The 23,487-nt window shown below is 39.9% G+C and overlaps 1 protein-coding gene across 2 annotated transcripts; it reads left to right on the forward strand.

Moving 5' to 3' along the window:
• Positions 1-10,400: 10,400 nt before the first annotated feature.
• On the forward strand, positions 10,401-21,655 carry LOC146464558 (uncharacterized). Of its 2 annotated transcripts, XM_085129315.1 has the most exons (4): positions 10,443-10,480; positions 14,633-14,704; positions 19,867-20,205; positions 20,653-21,654. In XM_085129315.1, the coding sequence occupies exons 2-4, from the start codon at positions 14,692-14,694 to the stop codon at positions 21,333-21,335; spliced, it is 1,035 nt and encodes a 344-aa protein (XP_084985441.1). In that variant the 5' UTR covers positions 10,443-10,480; positions 14,633-14,691; the 3' UTR covers positions 21,336-21,654. The 2 variants fall into 2 exon arrangements, with proteins under 2 accessions (XP_084985442.1, XP_084985441.1); XM_085129316.1 differs by lacking the exon at positions 14,633-14,704 and having other exon boundaries at positions 10,401-10,552; positions 20,653-21,655.
• Positions 21,656-23,487: the final 1,832 nt, after the last annotated feature.

Consider the following 23,487-nt stretch of genomic DNA (forward strand, 5'->3'; position numbering starts at 1 on the left):
CAAAGCAAAATTGTGAAGGATTATATGAAAGCGACTAATTTTCTTGTTAAAAATAAAAAAAAAAAAAATAAAAATAATAATAATAATAATAATAATAATAATAATAATAATAATAATAATAATAATAACAATAATAATAATAATAAGATGAGATGAGTTGTCCATGGATTAGTAATCGAGAGAAGAAGAGCGAGGAGAAAACCATGAAGTATGGTCCCTTGAGGTGGGAACTGAAGGAGCAATACAAAGGATATGAGGTGCACCAGTATAACATTATCATGGATGTGCTAGGCTGCTGGTCGGAAGAGACAGAGATTAGTGTGCGATCACTGGTTGGGCGGAAGACTACTCAAGTCCTGGAGAAAATGCAGAAGGCGGTTTTATCGGCGACGCTGAACATTGCAAGAACTTTCAAAGTAGTAACATGATGTTTTATTATATCAAGATTGATAGACCAGCCATGAATAGACCAGCTATGACTTTTATACATTTTTATATAAACTATGACTTTTAGATATTTTTATATATTTTATATTTTTAGACTATGGCTTTTATATATTTTTTTATATATTTTATATTCTTTATATATGTATATATATTTTATTGGTTTATTCACGTACTATTTTAAGTTTCGCTTGGCTCACAGGTTACGCTACGCGCCCTGTGGTGCTTCTTATACTGTGCATACAGATAGTTTTACTGCGCATAATAATAATAATAATAACAATAATAAAACGAACCCATGGTCCTAACTGAAGATAGCTATTAGTATGTTTAAAAGAAGTATGAATCAAGTATGAATTAATTAATTTTTCACGCGGCCTGTCTTGACTTGACTTGGGACGTCTATGGGTAATAAATCATATGAGTACTTGGCTCTCGACTGAACATACGACGATTTAAATTTGATTAGTAAATACGTTGAACTGTTTTACGCGGGCAAGGAATTGCTGCATTATAAAGCGTTTCCTATTAATCGACATGTGGCCAGGAAAAGCCCATTCGATTTTCTTGTAGAAAAAGCCAGTCTTTTCTTTAAAATACGCTTGAATAATTTAGGTCTAAAATATAAGGGATACGTACTAGCTCAAAATTTATAGCGCGGAATCGATGGTTTGAGTCATCGTTTCTCCATGTAGAGAGGAGGAGACTTCAGGCGCCAAAGAGGAGAAGCTTTGTTGTTTTTTAGAGCCTACACTTAATTCGTATGGTGGTTTCTTCCTTCTCACAAAATACCCTTCAGAGGTCTGCAGCGCATGCAAGTGTCAGCTGAATTCTCAGCCATCAGCCAAAATTTTGGCCATTTCTCAGCCATACATTAATCAGTAATAATCATGGCTTAGTAAAGTGCGTTCCATCTCTAGTGAAATAATATTTTTTTATTGTACTGATTTCCCAGAAATATTCAGGGAAAGTGGACTTGGAAGACCGAAGCGAGTCAACCCGCGGGACTTGACTTAGCCAGCGGGATACAAAGCTCTCGCATGAAATCGAGGCGGGTGGTCAGCCAGTCCGAGATGGCGGTCAAACCCTGAAATCGCACAGCATCCAGAAAGAAGCGACAAGAATAGTATGCGTTCCCCTAACGTCCAACGCAATTAAAGTCGGATCTCAGATAACTTTTTGTTTTCATGCGTTTTTGCAGTTTTGCATTGTATCGCCGGTGCTCCTCTTATAAGCCGAACGGTAGAAAACAGGCTAGAGTATTATTCGACAATTTCCGAAGAAGTTATTTTCGAGTGACCCCCGGAAGACAAACAAAAAAAAAGCCCGGTTAAGAGTTAGTTTAGTTAGTTTTTGAGATCAGGTTAAAAAAAATCAAATTACCGTGGACGTCTCAGCCTATTATGTGACGTTTTGGACACAGGCACGCAAGTGTTTGCAACAAAATAGCGCTGACTCGGCCAAAGCATAATAACGGCTTTTCTGGACCTTCATGAAGCTTTTAAGTTTAGAATCGCTTTTTATTCATGTTAAACAGAAAAACACATAAAATATCATATGCAATTTAATGGTGTCCAGTAATAACAGCAATAACAAATGAGGTAAATATAAACTAATCAAACATACATGTCCAGTGCCCTGACTTCAAGCGTGGATTATACAAGTGCCTGTTGTGCGAAGGACTATGTACAAACAGTGTCTTAAGCCTCGTACCAGTCTACTCTTCAAAGGAATAACCTACTTAAGCTTAGTTAGGCTGGGAGCTACCAGGACGAAAAGGATGCGAAAAATACACCCAGGCTGTGATTCGTTTTGTTTTATTTGGTAATTTTAAAAAGGAATTGAATTCAAGTGTACCCAAAGAACCCCTCGGCCATCTCTACGAGATACTATGGTAAAGTGACTGGCTTTCCACTATGGAAAGACCTCTCAATTGCATCAACTACACGCCATGCTCGAAGTGCATCATCTTTACAGAGGCACAAATTTTCCTTCTTTTTGACCACCTTAATAAAATGGCTCATTTCACTTGCAAATTAGTCGGCATATCTCTGGGGAAATGAATACTTTAGTGGGGGCTGAGAGATTCCACTACGTTTGAAAAGATGAGAGTTTAGAGCGGGGCTGTTATCGCTGGTAATCATTCCCTCCGCTCCAAACACTTCAATGCGTTGATCATAACCGTAGACAGCATGGCGGGAAAGATCTATCTGACCAATAGCACCACTGGGGAACTTCATCACCACTCCGACTGTATCCACATCATTAAGTGCACTTATCGCTGAATCGAAAGCATGGGCAAGACAAAACACTGTATGGGGGTCTCACCCAGAATCAACCACATTAAATCTGCATCATGCACGGTATCGTCGTGGAAATATCCTCCGGAATTCTTCAGGAACTCAATGTGAGGAACGTAGGAGGATCGAGCTGTGGTCTTGATGATATGGAGTTTACGGATGTCACCGTTCTTCACCCTGTCAGCCAAGGACAAAATTGTTGGATCAAATCTTCGGTTGAAGGCGGTAAATAATGGAAGACCACGACTCTCGGCATCCCTGTAACAACGATCTGAAAAAATATCACCTAGTAATTTAGAGTTAGAATTTCAGTATGAAATAGTTTTACTGAGAGAAGTTAAGTTCCTCTAAGGTCACATAGGCTACGCTGCGCGCCCTTTGTGGTTCATTTTTAGCATCTGATTGTCAATAATAATAATAATAACAATAATAATAATAATAATAATAATAATAATAGTAATGATAATAAGATTAAATATTGAAAATTTTATTTAACTCTTCTGATTGAAAAATTAAAAACAAAATTAAATACAAGTTTTGGTAAAGCTATAGTTAAAAAAAGACTTATAATAATAATAATAATAATAATAATAATAATAATAATAATAATAATAATAATAAGCTCAGAAGCGCGGTTACAAGTCCGGAGGCAAGGCTGGACATGAAGGCAGGGGGCTTTTGGTCTCGAGGAGTTACAGCATTTTTCGATGCCAGAGTAACGCATGTGTAACCACGGAAAAGCAACATCCACAAACTTTAAAGAGCAGGAAGAGGAGAAAAAGCGGAAGTACCAACAGAGGGTGCTGGACGATGAAATGGGATCTTTCACACCCCTAGTTTTTGGAACCAACGGTGGGATGCAGTTGAAGCCGACTGCAATTGCTTTGTTCTCAAACGCCTAGCCGAGAAGCTCTCAGAAAAGAATGAGAAACCTTATCACATTACTATCACTTGGATTAGAACATTGCTTTCTTTTGAGGTTTAAGGTCGGTACACACATGCGAAAGAGGCTCCAGGACACTTTCCACAAAATTCCACAAAGGGATTTCATCGATGACTGCCGCCTAAAAGCTCTCCAAGCGTGTGTCCGTTGATTTTGGAAAAAACGAGATGCTGTCACAAGTTAGCCATTTTCAGTCAAACACATGAGTTCTATAATAATAATAACAATAATAATAATAATAATAATAATAATAATAATAATAACAATAATAATAATAATTGTCCTGGTGTTTCTCCTTTGTCCTGGCAATCATTGACGTGCTGGGGGGATGATCAAGGGATGTAGACCTGACAATGAGGAAGCTCTTTGGCAGCAGGGTCTGTGACGTATTGAGAAGGATGCAGAAGGCTACCATCTCGAGTTCTTTCAATAAAGTGAGAACTTTCCAAGCTACCGTCACTTGACTTCCCCTGAGGAAATACAATAGGAGCTCAATATAGTTTTAGGATTAGAGAGCTTTGGATTGTCTGTAAGATTTTTATATTTTATTGCCAATTTTTTTTTCTTTTTATAGTTCCTTCAGCTCGCGTGGGTTACGCTGCACGCCCTATGTGGTTCTATTTTAGCATCCATACGTTTATCAACTGCACCTAATAATAATAATAATAATAATAATAATAATAATAATAATAATAATAATTTTCTTTACACCTTTTATTTTATTCTGAGTTGCTTCTTTTCCGCCCAACGTTTACCCCGTGACGCAGTTAACCGTTTACATCACAGCTCCAAACATAAATTATACATGTACCACTGTCACACTAACCCTCTTCCTGTCATAAAATGACGAGCGTGCCATGATAGAGTTTGAGACGCAAAATATATATATATAATAAATGTATGGGGCTGTGTGGAAGTCTTGCCTACATATTCTGGTGTTTTATCAATAACGCTCAACACCGTTGTTTTGCGTGAAATGTTGGGTCTGTTTTACCGGAGGTTAACGCTAGTAATGAAATTCCTAGAATTCTTACCTATGCCCTCCACAGTAACAGCAATTGGTTTCTCACAAAACACAGCTTTTCCTGCCTTTAAACAGCTGAGAATAAGATTCTCGTGAAGATGAGTTGGAGTAGTAATCACTGCGGCAGTGACTGTTTTGTCACGCAACACAGTTTCCATGGCGGATGGCGGGACAACTTTGGTGTCCAGGTAGTTGGATTTCACGAACTTCTTGGCTTTGTCCTCGTCAATATCCACAATATATTTCAGCCTCGCCTGGGGATCTCTAATTAGATTATTGGCATGAATATCACCTGCGCGACTGAAGCCAAATAAAGCAAACCCAACAGGAGAATCTTGGCTCATATTGACTGAAAAGAAAAAAAATAGCAGAACAAAATAACTGTTTCAGTTAGCACTGTCGCTTTCCAATGAACAAAGTGTTCGAATCTCTTTTTGGTGGTCAACCGGATTATCTTTTGTTATCAACTCTGTTGATAAAATTCCACTCCCCACCGATGCAGCACCGAAATTGCAATTGTGAAATCACAGCCGAATTATAAAAGATTTGCAATTAGAGCTACAGGCAGAGCAAAAACCTTGAGACACTCTTAGCATTTTTCCTACTTTATGCAAAAAACTCACTCTAAAAGGCAAATGAAACATTTAATACCCTTCAAGGCCCCCCTCCTCCTTTCAATGTTGTCCCATCGTTTGTGGAATACCATTTCAAAATTCGGTCAACATTCGGATGAAGAGGGAGGTGGGGAGGGGGGGGGGGGGGTCGGGGAGAAGAAGTAAGGCAATGGTGCGTCTGTAAAATGAGGTCAATAACAGGGAGTATCTCAACTCTTTTTGCAATTGCTTGTAGCTTAAAGCTGTAAATTCCGATAACGTAAACTAAAACATGCAGCTGTTTCATAGGCTGGTATGGGGTAGGACAGGTACATGTTACCTGAATTGAAGTAAGTGTGTATCTTTTCAAAATTAACATTAAATAGTAAGTATCCCAAGAAAAAAAAAATGTTTAGAATGACCACTCAATTCAATCCTCGGTCCGTAAGTGGAGTTTTGTGTCTCACTTGTAAACTTCACCGAGGAACAACCAGTTTTTTAATCTATAATTTAGTAGGTTGATGAGCGTACATTGTCAATACTGTAAAAGCTATAAATTGTCAATCAGTTGAAATATGGCGGTGCAGCTGAAGCAACGTGGGTTTAATTAGGCCAGATTGGGATGAAAATACTCATGGCCGTTGGCCCGGGATCAACATGACTTGACTCACATAGAGTTGATGTTAGCGGCCCGACTCAGGCTCATAAATTGAGTCTGAGAAGGACCAAAAGCATACGTCCAAGAACATCAACTATATTACTATTATAATAATTTCAGAAGGAATTCAGAAAAGGAATCAAAGACAGTGCGGTGAGCAATATCTTGAACGCTGCCGGCGTCGCGTCGGCGTTTGTTTTATTGTATAAAAACTTTCATTGCAAATAAGCGTAACATTTAGCAGAACACCGCAAAATTTGTCAAAACAACCTTTGCTCCTAAGTTTTCAAAAGGAAAATTAAAGAATTCTGTGAACATCGAAGCAACAACAACAACAGTTTGATGTGGAGAAGCTGCGCAACCCCAAAGCAAAGAATGCCTTCATCCTTAAGCTGAAGAACAAGTTTCAAGCTTTGGCAGATGCTGAAAACTACACCCAGACAGAGTCAGCCGGAATCGACCCCGCGTGGAAGCAAGTAAGATCAGCCTACACACAAACCAGTGAAGCTTGCTTAGGAAGAGGACGAAAGAGGAGGAAAGAGTGGATAACAACGGATACCTGGAAAGCCATTGAGAACAGGAGAACCCTTAAGAAGAGAGTGTTGGAGACCAAGTCAGAAAGGCTGGAAGAGAGGTACAAACAACAGTTCAGGGAAGCTGATCAAAGAGTGAAAAGAATGGCTAGGGCCAACAAGCGGGCCTACATGGAAGGCCTTGCAAGGGAAGCAGAAGAGGCCGCGGCCAGAGGAGAACAAGGACGAGTGTACAAAATCACTAAGCTCGTCAGCGGCAAGTACCGGGGATCTACAGACACATCCATCGCAGATAAACAGGGACGGATACTAACAACAGAAGCGGAACAAGAGGCGAGATGGGCAGAACATTTCAGCGAAGTTCTAAACAGACCACCACCAACCGCTCCAGCGGATGTACAGGACCCGGCTGAAGACCTGGATGTAAACACAACGCCACCTGAGAAACAAGAAATTGTGGCAGCCATCAGATCCCTCAAAAACGGAAAGGCCCCTGGTCAAGACAGCCTCAATGCAGAACTCTTCAAGGCAGACCCAGAGCTTGCAGCGCAAGTTCTTCAGCCACTCTTTACAGCCATCTGGGACAAGCAACAACTACCAGAGGATTGGACGGAAGGCGTCATAGTAAAGATCCCGAAAAAGGGAGCCTTGAGCAATTGTAAAAATTGGAGAGGAATCACCCTCCTGTCTGTTTCAAGCAAGATCCTCGCAAAAATCATCATCAAGCGAATTGAAGAGGCAGTGGACCAGCAACTCCGAAAGGTGCAGGCCGGTTTTCGACCAGGAAGAGGGTGCACAGACCAAATATTTACTCTGCGAAACATCATCGAACAGTGCACAGAATGGCAGAGACAGTTGTACATCAACTTCGTGGACTTTGAAAAGGCCTTTGATAGCATCCATCGAGAGAGTCTATGGCGCATTCTCAGGGCATATGGAATACTGCAGGAGATTGTTCTTGTAATCAAGAGTTTCTACAACAACTTCACATGCAGGGTAGGAAGCAGCGAGACCAGCTTCAGCGTGAAGACCGGTGTTAGACAAGGCTGTTGTATGTCTGCGATGCACTTCAACTTGACAATTGACTGGGTGATGAGGCAGACAACAGCAGACCAAGCGCGAGGCATCAGATGGACCCTCTTGACACAACTTGAAGATTTGGACTTTGCTGACGATCTAGCACTCATGTCGCATACCCACCAGCACATGCAGGAGAAGACGTCCCGTCTAAATACCTTTGCAGAGCAAGTAGGCTTGAAGATCAGCCAGAAGAAGACGGAGGTAATGATGCTGAACGTATCAAACCCATCACCTGTCACAGTAAATGAAGAAGATCTACCAACGACCGAAGAATTTACATACCTTGGGAGCACTGTCAGACATGACGGTGGGGCAGGCAGCGACATCAAGAACCGCCTCAGTAAGGCCAGAAATGCGTTTAGAATGATGAACAACGTTTGGAAGTCATCCCAGTACAGCACCAAGACCAAACTAAGACTGTACCAGAGCTGTGTAATCTCCACCCTATTGTACGGCTCGGAATGTTGGAGGATGACAGAGAGCGACCTCAACAAGCTGTCCACCTTCCACACGAAAAACCTCAGAAGAATCCTACGTATATTCTGGCCTGAAACCATCTCCAACCAAGAACTTCTTGCTCGCTGCAACCAGGACAGCATGGGAACCATCATAATGCGGAGACGATAGAAATGGATCGGACATGTCATGCGACGGGAGCAAGACAACATCACTCGCACAGCCCTTCACTGGACACCAGAGGGGAGACGCAGGCGAGGACGACCCAAGATCACCTGGCGTCGGACTGTGGAAGCAGAACTGAAGACCTTACATCATACCTGGGGAACCATTCAGAGGCTGGCCAGGGACAGACAGGAGTGGCTTAATTTTGTTGCTGCCCTACATGCCAAGCCGGGATATGGGCATGAGTGAGTGAGTGAGTGATTAATATTATAATTATTATTACTATTATTATTATTATTATTATTATTATTATTTATTTATTTATAGTCAGTTTTATGTGTTAAAAATAAGTTGCAATCACGACAGTTTGTCATAATTGCCTAAACTGAGGGGACTTCGAGCGACGAAGGAAAACTTACATTCACTTCGTCACCGGTCACTGAGCTACTACATGCATTATTTCCACCAACGGCTTCATTTAAAGAAAAAGGACGACTAAGAAGTTATGTTTCAGAACAACCACGTTTCTTTGATTTGGAGCTATCCATTTTGTAGCTCAAAACAATATCTTTCCGGATCTCCGCACTTCCAGTTAAACAAGAAGGGAAATGGCGCGAACAGTAAAATGGCTTCAGTCTGATTGATTGGCTACATTATTTTGAAATTCTTTTTTCCTATTGGCTTAGAGCAGCGGCTCAATTTTACCCGCAAAATATGCCGCAATGCCCGATGAAATTTATTATCATAAAAAAAATAGACACGGGATGCGAGATTGAAAAAGCCTAGTTTGGACGCTCGATGTTCGTCGGCTAGAAGGGCAGCCAAGTCAGTAGAATCCGGAACAACTGAGGCAGCCATATTGTAATTGAAAACACAGCGCTCCGGCGACGTAAGCGGAAGAAACAAAAACATACTAGCCACTGGTCGAGGCACAGCGAGAAACTTGGAAAAAGAAGCGAAAACAACCAGACTTATTTTTCAGTTGGCACGGTTTCCTTTGTTCTTTTCGGTTGAATATATTCAATAGCCCCTGTCAATTACTAATTGTCTGAAAAACTGGGTGCGGCTTTGGTTGTAAAAGGGGAGGGCGGGGCTGAAAACAATAGCTGAGGCGAGGGGATTATGACGAGGGGTGGGGAATATATATTTCCCTCCCCTTCGCCATATACCTATGACGAGGGGTGGGGAATATATATTTCCTCGCCATATACCGCTCGACTTATTCCCCTTATTTAGTAATCTTAAACATTTCAACGAGTTCTTAGTCGTTTATTATTAAAGAAAAAATGAAGAACATAACTTTTTCTCCTACTACTTCTACTACTACTACTACTACTACTACTACTACTACTACTACTACTACTACTACTACTACTACTACTACTACTACTACTACTACTACTTGTACTACTACTACTATTAATTCAATAACAGGCGCAACAACAAACTCAAACTCATCTTCTTGTCGACTACTAGTTGGAAGGGAGGTTCTTTCATCGGCGACCACTCATTACATACTCGTACTGTCCCACTGGTAGCTTTCTTTACATTTGCAGGAATACAACCACTAATCCGTTCAGCAAAGACAGTGTAAGAAGTTTTCGGTTAAAAAGACTTTATCTTAACAATCGCTCATGGTTGTTTCCACACGGAACGATAACCGACTGCACACTATCTCCAAAATTTAACAGCAGCCGCTCAACCACGTGTAGTGTACTGAATGCAGTGATTATGCAAGAGTGACAAACATGTTTACCACGCATACCAGCAGACAAAAGCAATTGTTTATACAAATTGATTGGGTGAATAATCCAAAGTTCAGAAAACAGTTGAGAAAAACATCTTTACGGCTGAAATCTCACTGCCTACTACTTCCATTAAAAAATGTTATGTATTAGACTTCCACCTGGTATAAAATAAGCATTTAATTATTTAAGGTCCTTGTTTCTATTAGGAATCCTCACCAACCGAAAAAAAAAATAAATAAATAAGCATGTTATTGACCTGTCCCTCGGGGATATGTGATATATTCCCCTCGTGGCGTGCCCTCGGGCCACGCCCTCGGGCACGCCACGAGGGGAATATATCACATATCCCCTCGTTCCAGGCCAATAACCCTTACATATCACGCATCGCTCACATGTAGAGACGCGTAACGAGTTATAATTATACGACTGACGTGTCATCATGGTTCCGTTTTAGATCTTAGGTAATTTCAGTCTGTTCTCGGACGACAATCTTTTACACCGAATGTGTCTTGAATAACCAAGTGGTTGTTTTCTTCAGTCAGCACGACGTTGGACAAAATTTCCACTAGTTCTGGCTCTTCGTGTTCTAACGGCGAAACATCCCGAAGGTAATTATAAAGTCTGTACTAAGAAGTTATTTCGATGAATTCGATGACACGACGAAATCAATCCCGCGGTAGTCAATCGATAATATCGATAATCGATAGCATTCGATAACAATCGATAAAAATCGATTAATTTTTTCGAAATTCGATAAAAATCGATAAAAGATTTCGTTGTGAGTAATCGATAGTTATCGATTTTTGAATCAGGGCTATCGATTTTATCGATAAATATCTAATTTATTGAAACTGAATTATCGTTCCAACTTTCGAAACGGAAACACCAAAAGATATTAAAGAACTCGCAGAGACACTTATAACATAATACTCGTTAAACGATAAAAATGGCTCCATCTTTTCTACAAACTTTAAGTATTACTCAGCGCGTGTTGTGTTTGGAATCCGATATAGATCCCTGGTTGATTATTCCACTGTTTTATCTATTTGCTGATGTAACACAATGGCACGCTCGTTGCTCTTTCATCCAGTCTTTAAAGGGAAAGATTTTCGTGATTTTTTTAGTAAAGATATGAACAAATCATCTAGACGCCCTTAGGCTCGTAATCTAAATTCTTCTTGTCCCCCATATTTCTTAAAGCGTGGTTTCAAAACCAACGGAACAAAGGAAAAAGAGAAAATTTAGAAGACAACCTTGAAGCCGAGAAGCCGGAAAAGGAAGAAATAATTTACGTTTGTAATCGAACCCGGTTATCGAACAATAAAACCAGGAAGAAAATCACAATGCAGTCTCTTTGGTCTCTTGTACAGTGTTTGTCAACAAATCATTTCATTGCCGCCTTTGAAATCTACATTTAAAGAGTCACAATCAAGCGCTCCCTCAACGGAAACAAAATAATTTTTATCGATTTAATAACGATGGATGAATCCGATACAATCGATAACATTAACACTTCGTCGGCGTGTGAGTATCGAATTTTATCGATTGACCGATAAAATCGACATCGTTTAACGAATGATTTTCCGATATCAATTTTTATCGATTGACTACCCCGGGAATCAATGCTTCTTGATCATCAAGCTCATTGGAACCCTACGTCAACATTAATTTAAGCAAAATACTTAAAATGTTTACTCCATTGTTCCAAGATCGTTATAATTTTGTGCCCATTTTGTGTACGGCTAATACAGTTTGATATGTTCTTATGGTTTAGCTGAAAATTTAGGTTGTAAAAAGTTTTAGGAAACGAAATTTTATTTCCCGAATTTACCAGCTTACTGAACCTTTTCTATTGTTTTTAATTTAATACTCAAGAAATAAGTCGTGCGGATGTCTCTTTTCGGGTCCCGTTTGCTTTTTTAAGGAAATTAGTAAGGGTTATTGGCCTGGAACGAGGGGATATGTGATATATTCCCCTCGTGGCGTGCCCGAGGGCGTAGCGCGAGGACACGCCACGAGGGGAATATATCACATATCCCCGAGGGACAGGTCAACAACATGCTTATTTTTTGGTTGGTGAGGATTCCTAATAGAAACAAGGACCTTAAGGTGGAAGTCTAGTTCATAACATTTTTTTTAATGGCAGTAGTAGGTAGTGAGATTTCAGCCGTAAAGATGTTTTTCTCAACTGTTTTCTGAACTTTGGATTATTCACACAACAATTTGTATAAACAATTGCTTTTGTCTGCTGGTATGCGTGGTAAACATGTTTGTCACTCTTGCATAATCACTGCATTCAGTACACTACACGTGGTTGAGCGGCTGCTGTTAAATTTTGGAGATAGTGTGCAGTCGGTTATCGTTCCGTGTGGAAACAACCATGAGCGATTGTTAAGATGAAGTCTTTTTAACCGAAAACTTCTTACACTGTCTTTGCTGAACGGATTAGTGGTCGTATTCCTGCAAATGTAAACACAGGCAGCCCAAGCTCACTATCAGAGAACCGTTGATTTACAAGGATTTGTATGGGAATACAACGGATTTGTTAAAAATGGTAGAAAATAACAATGCTTTGTCAATAGAGTCAACTTACCCTGTTTCTTCTTGTATTCTTTGTCACTTACCAGCTTTTCATGCCGTTTCGGAGCGATTTCGGCGAGTTAGCGTCATTCGGGTTTCTACTGTTAAGTGTAACGAAAGGCCAAACAGTATTTCAGCCATGTCCGAAACACGAAACGGAATAAATCCGTTGAAATCATCCCTGGTGTCCCAATTCCTTCATAGGATCAAAGAAGAGGTAAATAGCTTTCCTTCCATCGCATTTCCGACTCGATTGAAGCCGTATCACGTTTGCTAGAAAGATTTTCTTTCAAGTCGGCTCGCTTCTGAAATTTCGAAAGACCCGCGGCCAGAACGCTATGGACACATTGAACGCGCTGGGTAACAAAAGTTCCTTGGCACGGGGGAAACAGCGGTCAGTTGTCCACAGGCAAACAGATTTGTTCCCGGGGTCCCCTCGTGTCCTTTATGTCAAGACCGTCGATGAACCATTGTCTCCATCGACCAATCAAAATTAACTTTTGCACTACCTCTGGAGGTTGTCCTTTTACCCGGAAATTTGGAAATACCAGTTTCTGTAACTGTGATTACGACGACGTCGTCAACGAAAACGGAATTTAAAAATTACACTCGCGTTTTCTGAATAAATTTGCGATATGATTTCTACTCATTTAAATACTGTTTGGCTGATGCGTTAGAAATTTTGTTACATTTCTACCCCGTACTCGGCCAAACAACGACCTGAAGTGACCAAATTCAAAGTTTTGTGCAGAACGTTAGCACATGACAGTACTTATTTTTATTTTCTGTCTCAATTTGGACGCCGCTCCCACCTGGATTGTTCGGCCACATTGAACAAGTACAATGAATTGGAATAATCACGAAGTAGTACAAGTAACGCGAGCTTAAACTAGTTCAAGTGAGGTTGTCAACTTGTCCATACTATGTTCGGATATGTTTCAAAAATACGTTTTTCATTCTTTTTTTTACAATGGGATTTTCGAGATTCGTATGCTTCGATCGAACTCCCGCCATCTTGGTTTGTAACGGCGAGCGCAACCTGGGGAGAGTGTTTAATCTACCGAGTGAGACCCTAGTCAGGGTAAATTGAGTGGGGAAGGAGAAGCGAGAAATTAATTTTTCCCACTGCCTCCCCGCTCCACTCCCCTCAGTAGTTTAGACACTCTCCCCAGGTTGCACCCGCCGTTACAAACCAAGATGGCGGGAGTTTGATCGAAGCATACGAGTCTCGACAATCCAACGGGAAAATAGGGGACTGTGAACAGTCTAAAGTGATCGGCACTTGTTTTCATCAGCTAATAAGTTTATTTGGTGAATTTTGCAAATAAAAAGTAAAGTGCTTCAGTTTGATGAGTATTTACTGCAAAAAATTAAAAATAAAACAATAAAAATAAAAAACCCGTATTTGTAAAACATATCCTGTCATAGTATGGACAAGTCATTTCAGCCTGGTTTAGGGTTTTTAAAGGGATTTTGACGGAAACCACGACGGCAACGTCAACCAAAACGTCACTTGAACTAGTTTAAGTTCGCGTTACTTGTACTACTTCGTGATTATTCCAACTCATTGGACTTGTTCAATGTGACCGAACTATCCAGGTGGGAACGGCGTCCAAGTTGAGACAGAGAATAAAAATGTTGCAATCTTGTGCTCACGTTCTGCACAAAACCTTGAATCTGTGGTCACTTCATTTGCCGTTGTTGTTTGGCCGAGTACGGGAAAGAAATGTACCAAAATAATTGCTAACGCACGTCCAAGGCGTTTTGTTTTCTTCATTTAATCCTTCATGTGTTGTGAGGTTATCGTTATCGTTATCGTTATCGTTACCCCAATCAGTCTCGCAGCTGACCCATAAGAGTACTTGCTTGCAGGCTATCACCGTAGTAGCTTCTTACGTCCTGTGACTTACAAACACATCACTCATCGGCTGACTTGGGTGAAACACGTGGCAAAAATTAAACGACCGTATCACGCATCGCTCACATGCAGTTACGAGTTATAGGACTCGTGTGTCATCATGAGTCATTTTTGATCATGGGTCTTTTCTGTTCTTTGGCACCGAAGGTGTATTGAACAACTAAGCTAAACGGTTGTTTTTTTTTTTTTTAGTCAGCACGACGTTGGACAAAAATTTCACTAGTTCTGGCTCTTCGTGTTCTAGCGGCGATGAATCCCGAAGGTAACTATAGTCTGTATTAAGAAGTTATTTCGATGAATTCGATGATTGAACGAAATCAATACTTCTTGATCATCAAGCTCAGGGGAACCCTTGGTCAACATTAATTTAAGCAAAATGCTTAATATGTTTACTCCATTGTTCCCAGACCGTTATAATTAATTTTGTGGCCTTTTAAAGACATATTAGTACGGTGGCCCATGGGTGTCACGGCACAATCAAAAACTTCACGGCACAAACAAAAACTTCACGGCACAAACAAAAACTTCACGGCACAAACGAAAACTCTCACGGCACAAACAAAAACTTCACGGCACAAACATAAACTCTCACGGCACAAACGAAAACTCTCACGGCACAAACAAAAACTTCACGGCACAAACATAAACTTCACGGCACAAACATAAACTCTCACGGCACAAACAAAAACTTCACGGCACAAACGAAAACTCACGGCGGAAGTGATTTTTGCGGCGGAAATAAAAAATACTGTATCTGGCACGAGCGGTTACTCAGTCGCTCGAAAATATGGCGGAATCTGTGGAACCCGATGACGACTTTGAGTTGGGAAAAGAAGACGAGGATAGCGAAGAAAGCCTTCTTCGGTATTATTTTTTTAGAGGCTTTGAGTACAAAGAAATTATCTTGCTTCTACCAAAGAACCATAACTTTGAAATGAGCCTAAACACCTTAAACGACGAATCAAAAGTTACGGTCTTAAGGCTGGTTTTCACTAGCGACGGAGTCGAAGTCGGAGTCGTAATCAGAAGCGTATAGCTTATGATCTAGTGAAAACAGCGTTCCGATTCAGGAACGTAAGCGACGGAGTCGTAAGCGGAGTCGGAAGAAAATGGAAACGTTCTGATTCTTCTGACTCCGATTCCGTCGCGCTTATGACTCCGCTTACGACTCCGATTTTTGATTTTCACTAGGTCATAAGCGCTCTTACGACTCCGCTTACGACTCCGACTCCGACTCCGTCGCTAGTGAAAACCAGCCTTTAGGGGACAACGACCCGACTACAACATCGATGAGGTTACAGTAGTTTTGCAGAAGAAGAGGAAAAAATCGTTTCAAGTTTACATTTCATTGGAGCAATAAGCATTATCAGGAGCCAATGGGCCCCTTCTAATTTCAGTGTCACAGTTTTTGCTACTTTGAAAATTACATGTGAAGGACATTTGTTTACAGTTCAAAATAACTTGGGCAGGTTCTAGAAAACCCATTGGTTATACGGCCATTAGGCCAATATACTTGTTACATGTTTGTCCTTTTGTTGCATTAATAGTTTGGGAATATTTCATAACTCCCATAAACTCAATATTAATAGCTTTAAGTGCAAAACACTATGATATGCTCATTGTAAATGAGTGTTACAAATTAGTATTGTTGTTCCAAAAAACTACCAAGAAAACGGCAGAATGTTCTCTTTAACAGGAGAAAATATCAAAAGCACATAAAAACCTATGATTTACACATTTCTGGTTCTTGACCATATACATGTAAATAAGACAAAAAAATTGTCAAGTGCAAATAGGGCAAAGTGCTTTCAGTTGGTCACATCAATACAACACTGTTATAGGAAGAGCAGTTTATAAATGACATGTTTAGTTTATATTCCTTTTTGATTGTCAAAAGATAATTAATTAAGAAACAAAGTTCAACTTTGCAACTGTTGTGAAAAAAATTAAAAATGGCTATCGACGAGCAACTATCTTTCCCCATGTCATTCACATTGGTGTATTATCTATCATAGCATGAACAGTCTGCCTTAACCTCCTTAAATGAATTCAAGAGTTATTGGACAATCAATATTTCATTTTAAACACAAACAGACAGCACTGTTAAATCACAGTTATTATGTTAAACAGTCAATCACGTGGAAACAGCCACCAAGTTTTCTGGTTTTGCACAAACAACATTCTATCAAAATTGCAAATGTTTTCCCTACATTTTTCCAGTCTTTAGGTAATTAGGAATATTTATTACCAAGGCTCCACTGAATCACAGATTAATATTAAATAATGCTATTTAAGCTTCCTGATTTTGAGGCTAGCAGCCAATCAGATCCCACACAGGCCTTCCATTTGGGTTTGTCAATGGAAACCTCAGTCACATACTCCCATGATACGCAAATTGAAGAAGAATTTTATAGAGCTCTAGTGCTTCTCCCCAATCATTTGGTTGTCCAAGATCACAAATACCTGAAACATACTCAAAGTATTCTTGATATTCATTGTCTGAATCACGGTCAATGGTCAATCATGGTTCTTTAGTAGAAGCAAGATAATTTCTTTGTACTCAAAGCCTCTAAAAAAATAATACCGAAGACGCTAGAAGAAGAACGCTATCCTCGTCTTCTTTTCCCAACTCAAAGTTCCACAGATTCCGCCATATTTTCGAGCGACTGAGTAACCGCTCGTGTGAAGATACAGTATTTTTATTTCCGCCGCAAAAATCACTTCCGCCGTGAGAGTTTTCGTTTGTGCCGTGAAGTTTTTGTTTGTGCCGTGAGAGTTTTCGTTTGTGCCGTGATGTTTTTGTTTGTGCCGTGAGAGTTTATGTTTGTGCCGTGAAGTTTTTGTTTGTGCCGTGAGAGTTTTCGTTTGTGCCGTGAAGTTTTTGTTTTTGCCGTGAAGTTTTTGTTTGCGCCGTGATACCCATGGGCCACCGTATATTAGCGTAAGCTAATACAGTTTGACATGTTCTTCAGTATGCTTTAACTGAAAATTTAGCTTAATTAAAATAGTTTTTACCTGTTTAATAGTTCATACCGGATGTCTCTCTAGGGGTCCCGTTTGCTTTTTTATGGTAAATTATTCTGGTTGTTTTCGCTTCTTTTGCCAAGTTACTCGCTCTGCCTAGACTAGTAGTATATTTTTGATTCTTCTGCTTACGTCGCCGAAGCGCTGTTCTTTCAACTACAATATGGCTGCCTCAGTTGTTCCGGATTCTACTGACTTGGTTGCCCTTCTAGCCGACGAACATCGAGCGTCCAAACTAGGCTTTTTCAATCCCGCATCTCGCGTCTATTTTTTTATTATGATAATTTCATCATGCTTTGCCGCGTATTCGGCGGGCTAAAATGGAACCCGCTGCTCTAAGCCAATCAATCAATATCAATCAATAAATCTTTATTTAAACACGGTAAAATCCATCAGGAGTATAAAAATTAAAAATAACCTAACTATCCTAAACAAAATTCAATACCTAACTACAACTAATCTAACTAAAACCTGTTTTTCATGAATGCCGTGTATACTAGTACTCTAACATTAAAAATGATCATTAACTAATCTTTTGAATTGACTAAGAGATTTAGCTTCTCTCACATGACAGGGCAGGCTGTTCCAGAGAACTGCTCCGCTATAAGTAAAGCTGCTTTTCATGAAATTAGTTCGCGGAAACGGGACAAATAGTTTGTTAACAGAGTCCCTCCAATAAGAAAGAAGAAAATAACGTAGCCAGCCAATCAGAACTAGAAACCATTCAACTGTTCGGGCCATTTCCCTTGAAGCGCGGCCATCCGGCAAAGAAATTGTTTTGAGTTACAAAATGGATAAATCCGAATCAAAGAAACGTGGTTGTTCTGACATTCTTAGTCGTCCGTTTTCTTCAAATGAAGTCGTTGGTGGAAATAACGCATGTAGTAGCTCCGTGACCGGTGATGATGTTCTTGGGCGTATGTTTTTGACCCTTCTCAGACTCAATATAAATGAGCCTGAGTCGGGCCAAAAACACATTTCCGCCCGCGAACATCAACTCTGTTGTGATGTGTTATCCCACCGGCGCAATGAACATTTTTATCCCAATCCCGCCTAGTTAAACTCACGTTGTTTTAGCTCATCGCCATATTTCAACTGATGGTCAATTGATAGCCTTTTACAGTATTGATAATGTACTCTCGTTAATTAATTATGAAGATAGGCATCAAAGTTTAGATTAAAATCTGGTTGTTCTTTGGTGAGGTTACAAGTGAGACACAAAACTCCACTTACGGACCGAGGATTGAATTGACTGGTCATTCTAAATATTTCTTTTCTTGGGTTACTTACTATTTAATGTTTATTTTGAAAAGATACACACTTTCGTAAATTCAGGTAAAGATTTGGAGGTACTAGCTTAAAGCTGTAAATCCGACAACGTAAATTGAATCGACACAGCTGTTTCATAGGCCGGTACAGGATAGGACGGGTACCCGATATGCAGGATCACAACTTAGGTTAAGTAATGAGTCAGAGGAAAGAGTTATCCCAAGCAAACAAACAATGTAACATCAGAAAGTAATATGCCCGCGGTTTCTGGGTTTCATTTCAATACATACCTTCTAATGTCTCTGAGGTCGTCTGACTCGTAGTTTAACCTAACCTATGATCCTGTATATACGGCACCCGTCCTATCCTGTACCCGCCTATGAAAATGCTGTTTCGATTCAATTTACGTTGTCGCAATTTACAGCTTAAAGCTATTATTTCCTCAAAATCTTTTGTAATTCGGCTGTGGTTTCACAACTGGCGGTAGTTTCTAAAGAAACTTCGGTAATGCGTCGGTGGAGAGTAGAATTTTATCGACAGCTTTCATTCATATTTGTATTTTATACTTCTCATACATTTTACATACCTTGCACCATTCCTACACTTTTCACACATTTTACTTTACATTCATTTGTATATAAGCTCTACGTGGAATATTTTTTCTTGTCACTGATAATGCCGGCTTTTATCGGGGAAAGTTTGGATTTTTCACCTTTAATTTAAAAGTGCGACGCGCCTTACCGTGGCCACACAACAAACTTTTTTTTTTTCAAGTTAGCCAATCAGGATACGCGAATTTGATTAACAGTCACGCCTCCTTGCAAAGTCCAACATGCAAGTGACGCAACAACGAATTATTGAAAACATGTCGTTTTGTATTTTATGGCTAACTTGTAAAAACAAAGTTTGTTGGGTGGCCACGGTAAGGCGCGTCGCGCTGTAACAGTAGTTAAAGGCCTCATTCGAACTTCAAAATTGTTATAAGTTGTTATGAGTTGTTAAATTGTTATGAGTTGATAACAAAAGATAATCAGTTGGCCACCATAAAGATATTCGAACACTTTGTTTATTGGTAAGCGACACTGCCAAACAAACATTTATTTTGGTTTGCAATTTTTTTTTTCTTTCCAGTCAATATGAGCCAAGATTCTCCGGTTGGGTTTGCTTTGTTTGGCATCGGTCGCGCAGGTAATATTCATGCAAATAATCTAATTAGAGATCCCCAGGCGAGGCTAAAATATATTGTGGATATTGACGAGGACAAAGCCAAGGAGTTCGTGAAATCCAACTACCTGGACACCAAAGTTGCCCCGCCATCCGCCATGGAAACTGTGTTGGGTGACAAAACAGTCACTGCCGCAGTGATTGCTACTCCAACTCATCTTCATGAGGATCTTATTCTGAGCTGTTTAAAGGCAGGGAAAGTTGTGTTTTGTGAGAAACCAATTGCTGCTACAGCGGAGGGCATAGGTAAGAATTTCATTACTCGCTTTAAGCTCCGGTCAAGCAGACGTAACATTTCACTCAAAACAACCGTTTTGAATGTTGTTGGAAAAAACAAAACAAAAAGAAAAAAAAAAAAAAAAAAACACCAGAATATGTAGGCAAGATTTCCGCACAGCCCCATACATTAATTATGTATACATTTTGCGACTCAAACTCTATTCACGCTCGCCGTTTTACGACTTTTGGAAGAGGGTTAGTATGACAGTGGTGCAAGTATAATAAATGTATGGGGCCGTGCAGAAATCTTTCCAAACAAGATGCAAACGGTTAACTGCCTTACACCGGGGTAAACATTAGGAAAAATAACTAAGTCAGAGTAGAATAAAGTAAAATAACGCCGAAACTATAGTACTATTATTATTATTATTATTATTATTATTATTATTATTATTATTATTATTATTATTTCAGATCGTTGTTACAGGGATGCCGAGAGTCGTGGTCTTCCATTATTTAGCGCCTTCAATCGACGATTTGATCCAACAATTTTGTCCTTGGCTGACAGGGTGAAAAACGGCGACATCGGTAAAGTCCATATCATCAAGACCACAAGTCGAGACTCCCCCGTACCTCCCATTGATTACCTAATGATTTCCGGGGGGATCTTTCACGACTGTGGCGTGCATGATGTAGATATGATATGCTGGATTCTGGGTGAGACCCCCCATACAGTGTTCTGTCTTGCCCATGCTTTCGATTCAGCGATAAGTGCACTTAATGATGTGGATACAGTTGGAGTGGTGATGAAGTTCCCCAGTGGTGCTATTGGTCAGATAGATCTTTCTCGCCATGCTGTCTACGGTTATGATCAACGCATTGAAGTGTTTGGAGAGGAGGGAATGATTACCAGCGATAACAGCCCTGCTCTAAACTCTCATCTCTTCAAACGTAGTGGAATCTCTCAGCCTCCAATAAAGCATTCATTTCCCCAGAGATATTCCGATTCATATGAAAAGGAAATGAGCCATTTTATTAATGTGGTTAAAAAGAAGGAAAATTTGTGCGTCTCAAAAGATGATGCGCTTCGAACGTGGCGTGTCGTTGATGCTCTCGACAGGTCTTTCCATAGTGGAAAGCCAGTCACTTTACCATAGTATCTCGTAGGGATGGCCGAGAGGTTCTTTTGGTAGACTTGAACTCAATTCATTTTTTTAAATTACTGAATAAAACAAAACGAATCACAGACTGAGTGTAATTTTCGCATCCCGGTTAGAACACTGTTTCCACGTAGCCAAGTTGCACTCAAGGGTACTTGTAGCATCCACGATCGAAGTCAGGGTACTGGACATGTATGTTTAATTACTTTATATTTAGCTGTCACCTCATTAGTCATTTTCGTTATTATTGGACATCATTAAAGTGTGTATGGCACTAAAATGTTCTCGTGTGTTTTGCTTTTTTATAAGAATAAAACTCGATTCTAAATCTCGATCCGCGCTATTTTGACTCCAAAGTGTTGCCACCGCGTGCGGCCAGAACGTCATAATTATAGTCATGATAGGCCGAGATGTCTGCAATAATTTAACTCTTTTTAAACTGATTTCAGAAACTAACTAAACTAACTCTGAATGAATCTTTTTCATCAAATATCGGTTGTATACTGAGTCTATCTGATAAATCGTACTTTTGGATTATTTCTTTCAATTCCGCAAGCTTATTATTCCTCTAACAACGTTCTGAGACTTCTAACTTCCGGATCTTTTCAAGCGAACAGTCGGAAAAAAAGAAAAAAAAATCCCCATCTTACCACTACCCCCCCCCCCCCCTCCCTCACCCAGAGGGGATCTTGAAGTTTTAAAGTGATCGGCACTTGTTTTCATTTGCACGTAAGTTAATTTGGGGAATTTGCAAATAAATAGAGGATATCTCACGGCCGCGCAAAGATATCAATTCTATTTTCGAGTAGTAAAAGCAATATTATTTTTAACACGAAAAAATAAAATTCATATCTTAAAAGCACCGTGTAATTTTCTTTTTATTTTTATATAGGCAAATCCATCGCTCGCTATTTTCCACCGACTGTTTGCATAAACAACCATGAAAAGGCGGGAAATGACGTCATCAATATCCTCACTAGTGAGTATGGAAAACACCCCACTTCGGGTCCCGGATGAAGTTTCGTATAAATTTTACGGGTGGTGTTTTTTTCCAGGAAAAAACTTGTGTCTATATAATAAAAGCTCCTCCGGTCTTGTGTTTTTGCCTCTTGTTGATTTGAGGCCATTTTTGCTAGTTATATCTTCCTAGGTTGGAAAACCAAGGAAGCGATAATTCTTCGAAATACAGATGCATTCACCTCGCCGTTGTAGAAGGAGAGATTTCGTTCTATGTAGATTAGTTGTCGAATATCGACTCGTTCTGTATATTGAAACAATCATTAGCAATAAAAAGTTTAATCTCTTAGCGCAGCACTTCCTAGATAACATGTTTTGGGCACTAGAGATTATTTCTCGGGCGAATTATTCTATTGGGGACGAATTAAGGACGGTGCCTACTGAAATAGAAGTATTTTGCGTAGTTTATAAGTATGTGGGAAAGGCAGATCTTAGCAAGGGCTATTGGAATCCAAAAAGAAAATTGGGGATAACCAGGCATTTTTTAGAGATAATTAAACAAAACGTATGACAATTTTTCCAAAATTGAAGCTTGATTATCTCTCAAAAATGCGTGGTTTCCCCTAATTTTTTTTTCAGATTCCATGAACCCTTGCCAACATCTGCTCTTCATGCGTGTAGTTTCTTTGGACCATTCCGAGAGAAGTAAAACGCGTGCGCAGTATAACCAAAGAAGCACCGTCCTCGTTCAGGTCAAACTAAACAAACAAGAAACTTTGGCCGAGCACTGAGAAAAATCCCTGGCGTCCAGAGTATATTTCCGTTTTCCGATTTGAAAAATTTCGTTACAACATAAGTGGAATACGTGTTTATCATTTCGTGGCTAAACTAATCGGAAAATATTAACATTTGAACCTGGTTTGGGTTTTTTTTTAAGGGATATGATTTTAAGAAACCACGACGGCAACTCAACGAAAACCTCACTTGAACTAGTTTAAGTTCGCGTTACTTGAAATACTTTGTGATTATTCCAACACGTTCGACTTGTTCAATGTGACCGAACTATCCAGTAACAGAACAGCTGAGTACGGCGACAAAATTTTTAACGCACGTTCAGGGCCTCTATCATGGTGTTGTGAGGTTTTCGTTGCCGTTGCCGTAGTAACCGACGAACATGCTCCCTTAAGGTCTG

Source organism: Pavona decussata, unplaced genomic scaffold (assembly GCF_977016875.1).
Source record: "Pavona decussata unplaced genomic scaffold, jaPavDecu1.1 SCAFFOLD_161, whole genome shotgun sequence".
Classification (NCBI taxonomy): Eukaryota; Metazoa; Cnidaria; class Anthozoa; order Scleractinia; family Agariciidae; genus Pavona; species Pavona decussata.

What these genes read in the sequence shown, in the direction of transcription:
- LOC146464558 (XM_085129315.1), top strand. An exon ending in TGCTACAGCGGAGGGCATAG is followed by an intron (nt 20,206 to 20,652) that starts GTAAGAATTTCA and finishes TTATTATTTCAG; the next exon opens with ATCGTTGTTACAGGGATGCC.